We start from the raw sequence: 14,674 nt of genomic DNA, 5'->3' as shown, positions 1-14,674 counted from the left end.
AGTAAAAGTTAAACAAATACTTTATATATTCATATTTATGTTGGGTTCAAATATATATATTTTTTTATTTTTTTCTTAACAAAACAAATGAAACATAATGTGAGTTTAAAAGTTAATGCTGCAATTTACAAATGTTGTTCTAAACACAATAAAAAAATGCCTGCCAATTGATTATTTTAGACCAAGTTTTATTTGCTGATTTTGAGATTTTTGTGCATTTTCATAATAATCATGAAAATAAAATGAAATTTGTTTGTCACAAAATCTGCCAATTATTTTCTACATAAATAGTCTTTATGTTTTGTAGGCCTAATGCCAAGCGGTCGCAATTGACATCTATCATTTACACTTTTAACAATTCTTAAAAGTTTTATTTAATTTGCTTACTGTCAATTTGCTATTTGTCTGTGTCTATATTCCATTTACATGGTCCTTCTTAAGATATTAAATATTTATAATGAGTTTAAAAATATGTTGTAAAAAGAAGACAAAAAAGCAGACAGACCTCTCAGCAGACCTTAGTGCAAAGGTTTATTAAGCAAATGTTCTTTAGAATTAATATTCTAGATATTTTTGATTTATAATCACTGATATCAATCGATTTTTAGGGAAATTTTGAATTTCCAGTAAGGTTTTAAATTTTAAGAGATAATTTGAATTTCTTATAAAATTTCAATTTTTTATGAAAATTTAAATTCGAGTGAAATTTTAATTTTTTAGTAATTTTGAATTTCTGTAAATTTTTTTGAATTCTTCGTGAAATTTTGTATTTTTTGTGAATTTTTTGATTTTTAAATAAAATATTGAATTTCTAAAGAAATTTTTAATTTTTATTTGAAGAAATGTTTTCAATTTTGAAGTTCTACTTAGTAAATTTTAGAATTTCTTCTGAAATTTTTTGTAAAATTTTAAATTTTTCTGTGAAATTTTAAATTTCTAGTAAAATTTTTGCGAAATTCTCGTGATGTTTGAATTTCTAATCAAATATCAAATTTCTAATGAAATTTTGAATTTCTTAAGAAATTTCAAATTTCTAATGAAATTTCAAATTTCTAATGAAATTTCTAATAAAATTTCGAATTTCTAATAAAATTTCGAATTTTTAATGAAATATCGAAAAATTTTAATCATATATCGAATTTTGAATTTTCGTATTAGGAATTTCTAAAGAAATTTCGAATATTTGTTGAATTTTGAATTTCTAATGAATTTTATGTTTTATAACGTTGAGTTATAAAAGTAAAACTAAATTTTGAATATTTTATTGAATTTCTAATTTCTAACGCGTTTTGAGTAAATTTACAATTTTTTTATGAAATTTCGAATTTCAATGAAGTTTCGAATTTCTAATGAAGTTTTAAATTTTGAGTATATAAAGAATTTCAATTAAAATTAAGAATTTATTATTTGTAAAATTATTTGTAAAATTTCGAATTTAAAGGAAATTTGGAATTGCTAGAGAAATTTTGAATATTTAGTTTAATTTCGAAGTGTTAGTAAAATTTTGAATTTTTTCTAAAGTTTCGAAATTTTAATTTAAAATTCTTGCCATTTTTAAAATTTCTAGTGAAAAAGCGAACTTCTATTAGAAATGATCTAACATTCATAGTTCTCAACTGGGCTTAAATGTTGCATCAGAAAACCTATAAAATAACTCAGATGCATGAAGATGGAATGTAAATATTAAGAAAGGAAAGATACTGTAAAAAAATTCAGCACTTGTGGTCGTTTTCTGACGATATCCGATATGACCAGTAAACAAAATAAGATCCATCTGTGCAAAATCGATATTTTGTACTCCTCTAATGGGAATTTTATTGTCTGCCTTGATATCCACTTGTGCACAGAAGAAAAAATAAATATACACGCTTGTTATCAAACTGACAACAAAGTGTTGACAATAATAAGCATACCAATTTTGTTAACATTTAGACAACGGATGTGTATAAAATTTAGATTTCGACAACAAGTGTTGTCGTATGTATATATATACTTTGACAACGGTGTCAATTTAGTACCAATCGTGTATATCTCTTTTTCCCTCTGTATACTATGATTAATTTACATACTGAAGGGGGATTCAAATATCAATAAAACGTATAAATAAACATTTTAATTTTGTAAAATTCTATTTTTTTCGTTTATTCTTTGAAAGTACTTACTTTTTTACTGAAATTGTTTTATCTAAAATTTGGTCCGTTTTTTATTACAAATAACATATGTATATTAAAAGAAAATTAAATTTATATTTAATTAAAATTTAATGTCTTTATGTAAAATTGTGGCTAAAATTTAAAACTATTTCCCCAATGTGGAACTTTTATAGTCTAATATAAAATATAAATATAAAAACCAAATATTTTATATTTACAATCAAACTTTATTTAATAAACTAATTATTTCAATGAAATGGGTCTTTCGAAGCCTTTTATTTATGTCTATTGCTTAATTAAAAACGAAACCACATAAAGTTTTTTGGTATTTTCGGCTTAGAGACAGAAAAAAAATATTTCAAATAGAGTTAAAAAAATTACACATTTTTATAAATGTGGGGAGACAAATGGGCTTAAAATCATATATAAAGCAAGGAAAAAACATCAGTGGTCAGCTACCATAACAAGCAGGAGCCGAGAGCAAAATGTTAAAAACTAATTCGGTTTCATTACTCTACATTCACGAAATCCTGCTGATGTTATTTTCCTTTTTATTACATTACCATTTTATCCTTATGCCTTTCACTGCTATTTACTTTTACACATTTTGTCTAATAAAATATTTCGACATTATTTCCAATTCAATTAATTTCTTTAATCTTCCCTCTACTGAAATTACAACTAAAGTTCTTATTGCCAGCACTTTAACCAAAAATAGTTTCATGTCTACTAAAGTATTTTTGTCTTTTTAGTTATTTCTTTGCTGTCCACTTTAATTATGCAATAAATATAATAATTGATTAATAAAAACAAAAACAAAAATCGACAACAAAAATTATAATAGAAAAACTCACAAACAACATTTAATACTTACGCACAAAAATATTGCTCATCAATGTTGCTGGCAAACAAAAAACTATTACCAAGATATCAGCAATGGCTAAATTGACAATGAAGTAATTGGTAACAGTTCGCATGTTTCTCATGCGCAGAACAACAGCAATAACAAAACTATTGCCCACCAGACCGACCAGGAATACAATCACGTAAGCAATACAATAGACAATGGTCATTACCAACGAGTGTCTGTAGAGAAAATCAAAATCAGCCGTTTCCAATTCCCAATAGGCCGATTCATTGTTCGCAGTCGACGATGATGTCTTCATGCTGTTAACAGCAACAACGGTGGTTTCATAGAAATTCTCCTGTAAACCACTTAGAGCAGTGGCCGAGGAGGATGGGGACGAAGATGCAGTTGCAAAAGATGCTGACACTGATGTTGTTAGAGCTGAAGCCGATGTTGATGTTGTTGGTGACAATGTAACGGTGGCAGTGGCTGTAGTCATAACGGAACCCAAAAGTGTATCCATTAAAAGACCTCGATTATTATTGGCAGCTGTAACAGCTGCTGCAGCGGCTGCTGTGGTAGCATCCGTTAAGTAAGCAGTGGGACTAAAAACTGTATCATAAATATCCACTGATACAGTTGTATTGCCATAATCATTGACCGCATTAATGAGATTGCCATTGCTGTTGGCTAAAAAAGGTTGCAACTCGAATAGATTATGACTAAAATTATCCATTATATTTATGTTGTTGTTGTTATTATTACTACCACTTCCACTATCTTCCTCGTTATCGTTTACTTTAGTAAAATTGTAATCCAAAATTGCTTCAGCATAATCCATTGTTTTCAATTGTTTAACTGTTTCTGCTGACACTGCTGGCTGTGACACTGACACTGGCACTGCATCGTAATAATCTTTTAGGGGTTTTTCACTTTTATGCAGATGTTTTCTTTTTATATGAGAAGCTACCATCTCTTAGGTTTTTCGTTTATGTTTTTTGGTTTTTATTTTATTAGTTTTGAAAAGTGTTTTTAACTTGAAATTTATTTAAAACATTTTTTTTGTCAAGATTCTTTATTTTTTATTACTATTAAAATATTTCTTATTTCTCTTGGTATAAAATTATTTTATCTTAAAATTATTTTAAGTATTTATTAAAAAGTCATTGATTTATTTATCTATTTTTAAGTATTTTCAAGTACTTCTGCAAAAAAGCTGTTTTGCTAAAAAAATATGAAAAAAGTTATACTTTCATTTAAAATAAAGGTAGGTGATATCAGAAACATGTAATGCCCTACACTAGCATGTTGTACATCAATGAGTTAGTCAATAGTATATCCCATAGTCTAGTTAATTATTCACTTTATTGCCTTATTAGTAAATTAATTAATGGTCAAGTCAATAGTCTAGTTCATAGTTTAGTCAATTATAAAGTCGATAGTCTACTCAACAGCAATATCTATAGTTTAGTCAATAGTCTAGTCACTAGTCAAGTCAATAGTCTAGTCGATAGTCTAGTCAATAGTCTAGTGAATAGTCTAGTCAGTAGTCTTGTCAATGTCTAGTCAACACTACAACAGTCAACAGTATAGTCTAGTCAATAGTCCAGTCAATAGTTTAATCAATAGTCTAGTCAATAGTCTAGTCAACAGTTCAGACAATAATTAATTCAATAGTTTAGTCAATAGCTTAGTCAATAGTCAGGCAATTGCCTAGTCGATAGTCTACTCAATAGTCTAGTCAATAGTCTTGTCAATAGTCCAGTTAATAGTCTAGTCAATAGTTTAATCAACAGTTCAGTCAATAGTGTATTCAATAGTTTAATCAATAGCCTAGTAAATAGTCTAGTCAATAGTCTAGTCAATAGTCTAGTCAATAGTCTAGTCAATAGTCTAGTCAGTAGTCTAATCAATAGTCTTGTCAATGTCTAGTCAACAGTACAACAGTCAACAGTATAGTCTAGTCAATAGTCCAGTTAATAGTCTAGTCAATAGTCTAGTCAACAGTTCGGACAATAATTAATTCAATAGTTTAATCAATAGTCTAGTCAATAGTCTAGTCAATAGTCTAGTCAATAGTCCAGTCAATAGTCTAGTCAACATGACTGTCAATAGTTTAGTCGATAGTTTAATTAATAGTCTAATCAATAGTTTAATGAGTAGTCTAGTCAATAGTATAGTCAACAGTACAGTCAATAGTCTAGTCAATACTCTAGTCAAAGTCTAGTCAATATCCAGTCAATAGTCTAGTCAAAACTTTAATCAATAGTCAAGTCAATAGTTTAATCAATAGTCTAGTCAATAGTCTAGTCAGTAGTCTAGTCAATAGCTTAGTCAATAGTTTAGTCAATCGTTTAATTAATAGTCAGTAGTCTAGTCAATGTCTAGTCCATGTCTAGTCAATGTCTACTCTAATAGTCTAGACTACAGTACAGTCAAATATCTGCTCAATAGGTAGACAACACAGGACAACGAAATTTAAAAAGAGGTTGAAACAATAAAACCAATTTATACATTTCTATAGGAGTACCAATCTTTAGAAAAGTTTACTTTGGTCTCTGGGTTAAAAATGTGTCGATCTGTCTTGTCAGTCTTGTCTTAACAGTAGTCAAGTCAATAAACTAAAACATTCATAGTTGTAAGAAAGATCATTATTTGTGTATTATTATTTATGTTTTAGGAGATAAAAAATATTAAAATTGAGTGTCTTTTATGGTTTTGTCATATTTATTGTATGTTTTGATTTATTTTCGCTTATTTTCATTTTCGCACATTTTTCTTTTATACACATAAATTTAAAGTTTAATAGCTTTTAAAAGGAAACAATAATACATTAACATAATTTCCTGATTTATAAGCAATTTTTGTTATTTCCAAAGAAATCATAATAATTGGGCACAGTCGAGTGAGCAACAAGGAAAGATGCTTAAAAAATAAATGTTTTGTGTTTAAGGAATTAAAAAACAAAATAAAGTTTTTAGTTATTGAAATTGAAAATTCAATGTCCAAAAATAAAACACATGTTTTAACAGTTATTTATTTATTTATGTTCTAACTGTCTACACATGTTTGCAACAACCGAAGAAACGCCAACGCCTTACGTATTAAGTTTTGTTTTTATCACTATCATCAAATGTTACTTACGTCCATTAAGTTATAAAAATCAATTACGTCTTTTATATGTTGTATGTAATTGTATTATGTTTTAAGGAATTCGGCTTTTGAAGCTTGTTTTTTTTTAAATAAAGATTTATTGACGAAAACAATTTGTTTTTGACACACACACATACATACATACATACATACATACATACATACATACATACATACATACATACATACATACATATATACTTTACCATTTTTGAGGTAGAAAAAACCATTAAGCTTATGGGTATTAAGAAAATGTGATTAATGTTTGTTTTATTTTATTTCAATTACAAAATTCTTATAAAAATTTTAAGAATTTTTATTGCGTTCGAAAAATAAAAGGGTGGACAAAATTTAAAACTCGCACTCAAGAAAAGCGTTTAAAGTTTTGAAGGGTTAAAACAGATGGCAATTAGGAATATTTTAGAAAACGCAAAGTCATGAATATTAATATTTTAAGTAAATTGTAAATATATACTAAAAGGTTTTTAATATGAAAATCTATTTTTAATAGAAACATTTCAGTGAACAAAATTTTCATTGTTGTCATTATAGGACAGTATTATAAATAGCTAAAAAATTATTATTAATTTTGACGAAAAGTTGAAGTAGTCACAGAAATTTCTTAGATATTAATATCTCAATGAAACTACAAGCTAATTTTAAAAGAAAATTCGAAATTCTTTTAAACCTTTCAAAACCAAACTCATTATTAAAATTTTATAAAGTTTAAGATTTTTAATTGTTTGTAAAACCATTCTATGTTTTATCTTTCTTTTACCCATTAGCTATGTTGTATGAACTTCTAGTAAAACGTATAAACTGAAAAAATGAACCACAGGTAGTATGAGTAATATTTATCTTAACTCTAATTTACATTTTTTTACATTAAAACAAATTCACTCAGGGCACTTAAAAACACGCGTATTTGTTGTTGTACTCTTCTCTTCACAACATTTATCATAATAAAAATATTTTTTATCTAATAAAAGTAATAAAAAAATTAATTCGCATCAAGTTGAAATTGCCACAACCTCGGGGAGTCACTTTAGTCAACAATGGTCAATGAATTTTGGTGTAAATTCATTTTCAATTAATTTGTTTTTTGCACAAAATTCAGCAGTTCCAAGTTGTGCTTTGTCAAACTTAATGTCAATATTTGTTAAACTAAGTGCACACCTTACCCACAAAAGTGTGCTTAAAGAGAATTTTAAACATTTGAAATTTGTAAGGTTTATTTTTTTTTTTTGTTTTTTTTTGAAAAGGAGTAAAAATAAGTAATAACAAAAAAACTATGAAAATTCCCTTTTTTTCCTGTCACTAAAATATGTTTTATTGTTTGTTTTTGTTCGATTTCAGTTTTCCTTTTTCAACTATTTTAATTTTTTTAATGAAATGTCAGCATAATTTTCAAATAATATATGGTGATAGTGTATGTATGCGTGTGTCGGTGTCTCTAACATGTCTGTCCGTTGACAAGGGAATCGTTAAGACCTTGATATCATATTATAGCTAAGGTCAATGCATACATATCTTTATATATACATATAAACATAGTTAGTACATTCATTGCATACTACTACAACTTTACAGCTACAGATAGACAAAAAAAAACACATGTGCAGAATTTAAACAAAAACAACTTAAAACACACTATTATACATATACTGTAGTGTATAATGACATTGAGCATTTTTATCACTATTTTTTACGTTTTTGGTTATTTCGGTTCTTTTTCATAACAACTTAATTTAAAGGATTTTTCAAGTTTGTAACCTTTGACCCATCATCCATCTATTAACACTACTAGCTTATGCATTTATGTGTATAGGATTTTTGCAAAGAAAAAACAAAACAAAAAACTATAAAACAAGTTTTAATAGTATTATTTGTCAAATTAACAATTTTCATATATATTCTTTGTTTATTTTTATCTTAACCCCTCTTAAACCACTTTAATGGAGAAGGTATTATACGTCTGTGGTCATTATGGCCTTAAAGTAATCGGCTTAAAATCGCTTTCAGAGATAATGTACACTAGACTATAGACTAAACTATAGACTAGACTATAGACTAAACTATAGACTAGACTACAGACTAAACTATAGACTAGACTATAGACTAAACTATAGACTAGACTATACACTAAACTATAGACTAGACTATAGACTACACTATAGACTAGACTATAGACTAGACTATAGACTACACTATAGACTAGACTATAGACTAGCCTATAGACTAGCCTAAAGACTATACTATATACTAGACTATAGACTAGACTATAGACTACACTATAGGCTAGACTGTAGACTACACTATAGACTAGCCTAAAGACTATACTATAGACTAGACTATAGACTAGACTATAGACTACACTATAGACTAGACTATAGACTACACTATAGACTAAACTATAGACTAGACTATAGACTAGCCTAAAGACTATACTATAGACTAGACTATAGACTAGACTATAGAATACACTATAGACTAGACTATAGACTACACTATAGACTAAACTATAGACTAGACTATTGAGTAGCCTAAAGACTATACTATAGACTAGACTATAGACTAGACTATAGACTACACTATAGACTACACTATAGACTACACTATAGACTAGACTATAGACTAGACTATAGACTAGACTACAGACTACACTATAGACTAGACTATAGACTAGACTATAGACTAGACTATAGACTAGACTATAGACTAGACTATAGACTAGACTATAGACTAGACTATAGACTAGACTACAGACTAGACTATAGACTAGACTATAGACTAGACTATAGACTAGACTATATACTAGACTACAAACTAGACTATAGACAACACTATAGACTAGACTAAAAAGTAGACAATAGAATAGCATTTAATACTATATTATATACTAGAATATTAACTAGACTTTAGACTCGACTAAAGACTAGACTATTACAAGAGTAGCATTTTCATTGTAGGGACAATGGAAAAAATCTAAAAAAAAATTATTACCACAATATATATACAAATGGTGTAGGGTTTTATATATAAATAAATTTGACCAATTTTAATTTTGTAGTTCTTTTTGGGGATTTTAAATGTATAAAATTTCAACACAATTTCTGTCAAAAGTCAACTCAGCGAAGAAAAGTTATCATCATTCAAATGGTATTAAAATATATAATAAAAAAACTTTATAAAATTGTTTTTATTTTTTACAATTTTACTCCTACACACACAAACAACTACACATTTCATCATAAATTCAAACATTAATACAAAAAACTATAATAAAACGAAAAAACATATGTAAACATATTTGTAAAACCACTTACTACTAGTAGTGTTAATAAACATAATAATAGAATGAATCAAGTGCAAAAAAGGAAACACACGACTTTTAACACAAATCATAAAAAGAAATACTTTCAAACATCCTTACAACTGACTTCCTCTGAGTGTGTATGTTGTTGTCTTATCCTCTTGTTAGTTACAAGAAAAAAGAGTGCAAAAAAAATTAAAACAAATACTGTGATTCAACCAGCCAGAAAATATAGGAACTGACAAGATAAGAGTCTGGTTGACAATTTGACTGGATGCCTGGCTGTCTTCTATCTATTTGGTTGCTATGACACTTCTTTATAAATAGGGGCACCAGGATACAAAATATGAATGTTTAAAACTACACATACAGAAGTGTTCTACTCATTTGTGTGTGTGTGTTTGTGTTTGTACTAGTGAGTGTGTTTAAGTATTCCTTCAGTAAAATAGTGCGTGTCAGTCATATGAACAATCAGACTTTTAGGCACCAAGTGTCACATTAACCCGTATAAATCAGACACAAGTTGGAATGAAAAAAAGAATCGTAAACATATGACAACAGAACCCTTATAAACGCATATATATTTATATACAAATAAACGAAATTAGCAACAATATTTTAACAATTTAACTGTTGTTACTTCATATGTGGCAAGAAAAACTCTTTGCAAAAAGTTTATCACCAACTGACGATTACACCATTTTAAGTGTAATTAATGTTAATCTTTTTCCGGAAAATTATGTTAATTTTTTTAAACATCTTAAGATGTTTAATGAGAAAAAAGTTTTTATCTTTTTAAACCATATGTAGAATAAGTTTAGAATAAGTCTTCTAAAGGGTTCTTTTTAAAAAGTAGCTGTTGAGTGTGAGTTGGAGAATATTTTTAAATTTAAAAAAGTAATTATTATTTTCCAAATACTTTCATGGAAAGCTAATTTAATTTCTTCTGTGTAAAACTCCAATTTAATTCCAATCTTTAAAACATTTCTTAACAAATGAAGTTTTTCAATGATCTTCTCGTACTGTCAGTAAAGCGTGGTTATGTCTTATAATTACTTAAGAACTTACTATTGAATGACTGCTACATACCGCATGTTTTACTTTAAAATATTCTATATATATTCTATATACAAGTGCATTCAGTGGACATATCCTCGCTGCATACTTAAAGATAATTTCATTAAGAAGATTATATCATTAATCGGTGATCGGCTGATCGGTTGAGTAAATATAGTTGTAAGTCTTTAGCAAAGGTACGTAGTGCCTACTATGTAAACTTTGTAACATATCAAAGAGCGGTGCTTGACGCTCTGGCCTTAACAAAACTTAATTTATGGAATTAATCCAGAAATTTTCTGAAACTTCTAATCATACCGTTCAGCTTATTTTCAAAAGATGCTTAAAGAAGTTTAGCGAAAGTTCTTTTTAAAAGTTTTCTATCCAATCGATTGATCTTCATACATATGTGTCAAACTAACAAATTTAATGAGATTAGTTAGAGCGAGTTTTAAACTACTCTGTTAAACTAGACATAAGATTAAACTCAGAAACAAACATAGTTATGGATTTTAACTTTATTAACATTGCCAACATACAACATAAACAATAAACAGCTGTTTATATATTACTTCTGTAAAATGAATTTTTTTAAATTAAAATAAACTTTTAAAACTTTAATAATACTGTAAAACAAATCAGAAAATTTCTATTTACTAAGGGCCTTACTTTTATCACAGGTTTATAAGGTAATTTTTCATATAAAATTGGTTCAATATACCTTTGATAAATTGTCATGAATAAGGCAGTTAAAATATTAAGTTTCTCTTCTTCCGAATTCATTATTTTTTATTGTATTTGTTGATTGGGGTTTCTTACTTATAATTTAGGTTTAATTGGCTTATAACACTCTGTTAAAGTTAGATTAAAGGTAACGCTTTTTATTACTGAAAAACACTAAATATAGATTAAACTAAGTTAACACAAAGAATATAGATAACCTTTATTAGAAAAACCCGCCCTTAGTGACATCTCAAGAATCAAAGGGGCAACAAACAGATTTAGTTATTTAGTTTATTTCTTTAATTTTGGACTTATTTTTTAAATATTCGATATCGAAGAAAATCGACCAACTTCTTGTTATTTTTGAGAGAGAACAGATTGCAAATGTGGCTTGATAGTTATTGGAAATATTTTAGATTCCGATACCGGAGTTAGAATTTATTCATCAAGAACTTCAAGATTTCGGAATCTTTGAAGAGAACAGATCGCAAAAGAGACCTAATAGCTATTGGAGATATTTTAGATTCTAATTTCAGACTCAAAATTGATCAATTGCACAATGTCTTCCAGATTTCCCATAATTAAGATTGCAAAACTCCATTTATGCTCATATTTAGGACGTTTTGAACAGAAACCTTTATTTTTTATTTTATTTATTTATATTTAAGAAAATATAAAAGAGTTTAAATCTTTATTATAAAGCCAACAGATTGGACTTTCAGTTGTCATAAGAAATTTTATAAAATAAAGTGTCATTGGTCTGATATAAAGTCTCATATATAGAAAAAAGTTTTTTTTAGGACACAATATCTCGAAAAAACTTATATTATGCATAAATTCTGAAGAGAGCTACTTAAACCTTTAGAAAAGTATACTTTTTTCTATGGATTTAAAAAAAGTTTTTAGGACACAATATCTCTAAAAAAAAACTTATATTATGCATAAATTCTGAAGAGAGCTACTTAAACCTTTAGAAAAGTATACTTTTTTCTAATGGTTTAAATTTTATAATTTTAAAAATAATTTTAACAACACGAGGGATATTTATAGTTCAGTAATAGTACATGAACTAATGAACTTTTCCAAAGAGTTTTTGTTTATCATATAAAAGGTTAATTTGCCTTTTGTGGCATACCAATGTTAGTTTAAAACTTCACGTAATAATTTTCTTAGAATTCATTAAAAATCACAAAAAAATAACACGATATAATTCATAACAATTTCCTGAAAACCTTATTATTAATAGCACTTACAGAGATGGCATAGATTTAGCTTAACCCACTTAAAAATTTCTTTTTTTTCGACCACAACAAAATTGTTGCACTCTCTTAGTTAAATGTAATATTTCAAAAATAAATTGTTTTAATTAACAGCACGTACAAATTGAATTATTTATTAACAAATATAAATAATTCTTAATGCAACATTTTAATTAGGAAAATTTAGTATTAATTCAAAACATAAATATGTATCCTTACTGTAACCACAAACAAGTGAATGTGTGACCGAACACAGCAACACAATTGAATCAATTAAAAGCAAAATTGTAAGAAAAAAACATCGACATCCTTTTACGTTTTCAGAATTTAAATTAAACGAAAGAAAAAAATCATTTTCAACAAAATGCAAAAATCAAGAAAGAAAAAAAAAATCATATTGAAATTTGAACCTAAAATTGAAAATGGTGTAACACGGTATAATTTGCACGTCTGCCTTTGGCTTTGTGAATGAGTGTGTGTTGATGAAGTGAAAAAATCTTAAACTTTTATGACATCTCGTGACAAGTACGACAACAATTATTATGATTTCTTTTTAGAACTTTTTAATAGCAAGTAGTTGTTGTTGTAGTTTTTGCTACTAGAAAATTGCTATAGAATTTTATTTAAAAAAAAAAACTTGTGTGCTCATTTTAAGAGTCAATTTAAAATGTTTAACCCCTTGCTTTTTATTATGGGTTTTTTATTTATATTTTTTTATTAAGGTTTATATATTTAAAAGAATTTTAATTTTTTTTTTATTTTCAAAAAACACTTTTATGCTTTTTTTAAGTTTAAGTTTTAAATTTAGTATTAGCTTTTGATTTTAAACATTTATTACTTTATTAGTTTTTTGTTTTGTTTTTTTTTTACAAAATTCAAATCAAAAATAACCGTTACATTATATTGCCTTCAATATTTTTTTTATTATTTTATTTTACTACCATTGACCAGTTTTTTTTTTAAATAAAAACGTACTGAACAGTTCCGCGTGCCAAGCAATACTGGAGCAAATGTTAAATTGCTTTTGTTTAAGGCTAATGCACGTTATTCTACTCTACTTAATAAAATGTATGTATGTGTGTCAAATGTGTATGGTTTTGTAGCAGGGATGAAGGATTTGGTACTTTATTGAGAGGTACTTTTGGTAAGTTGCACAAAATATTTAATCAAAAAACATTAAATTTATAATAATTTTTTAAAATTTTGAACTTTTGATAATGTTCAAATGGTCTTTAGGGACTCAATAGATCCAATTCCTCACATATATGTAGATCATGATGAGTTTAAGCTGTCAGTCTGAGACTTAAGAAACCTCACAAGAAACTTTCTTTTTCATTTTTGGAAAAAGTACAAATCGATTGTGGCGCTGTCCTTGCCTTACGTGAAAAAAAATCTTGTCGAAATTTAAATAAAGGGGACAACAACCTTCATCCTAATTTAAATAGAAGTTGATGTTTTCGTTATTGGTTATCGGCTATTCTAGGCAACATCTTGGAGTATGTGACTTGTCCCAAATTTCTCTGGATATATTGTTGTTCGAGGATTCATGGATATAATGGAGATCTTCGAGTTTGTATATTTAAACTCCAATAACTGCCGAATTGAAATTTCGATCCATGTATGTGTCATAACTCACTCTCCAACTCTCAATAAAAAATCTATATCTCCTATTCAAGCTTTGAGGACTTCGACTATGTGATGTCAATTATCTATTCTCTTCTACCAATATCCGACGACTTACAGAAAACTATTGATGGTTATTAGTCCAATTTAAAGCCCCTCAATTTCATGTAACAGAAGCTAACGTTTTTTAATGGTGATATTATCAAATATGTTCCCAATAATGGAAAGTTTCTTAGTAAAGAACAGAGACTTTCAAATGCATATATAAAAACCCTAATAGCAGTGAATTACATCATAATACCGATCGATATGTTTTTTTTAATTCGACCTCCAACTTTAAAATTTTGAGATAAAACACCTGGTATATATTGAATATTAAAGAAAGAACTTTCGATCTATGTTTCAAAGTCCAGTTTGAAACCAATGCAAGTTTGTCAAATTGTATTTAACGATACATGTTTTGGAACCATCTAAGTAGAAGTGTATTATTGTATTATTAAACGTAAAATGAAACTCCATAAGATTAATATTTCGGAAGCAGGTTTTT

The 14,674-nt window shown here is 27.3% G+C and overlaps 1 protein-coding gene across 1 annotated transcript in view; it reads right to left on the bottom strand.

The window, feature by feature from the left end:
- Positions 1 to 13,493, bottom strand: part of LOC111683253 (neuropeptide SIFamide receptor) — a 35,865-nt gene extending 22,372 nt beyond the window's left edge. Inside the window, exons 1-2 of the mRNA XM_046950015.1 lie at positions 13,446 to 13,493; positions 3,028 to 4,224 (exon numbers count right to left, since the gene is read on the bottom strand). Coding sequence (XP_046805971.1) covers positions 3,028 to 3,973 — 946 coding nt within the window. The 5' untranslated portion in view covers positions 3,974 to 4,224; positions 13,446 to 13,493. The remainder of the gene's footprint in view (positions 1 to 3,027; positions 4,225 to 13,445) is intronic.
- Between the last annotated feature and the right edge of the window lie 1,181 nt (positions 13,494 to 14,674).

Source organism: Lucilia cuprina, chromosome 4 (assembly GCF_022045245.1).
Source record: "Lucilia cuprina isolate Lc7/37 chromosome 4, ASM2204524v1, whole genome shotgun sequence".
NCBI classification, from domain to species: Eukaryota; Metazoa; Arthropoda; class Insecta; order Diptera; family Calliphoridae; genus Lucilia; species Lucilia cuprina.
This window is presented reverse-complemented; position numbering and strand designations above follow the sequence as displayed.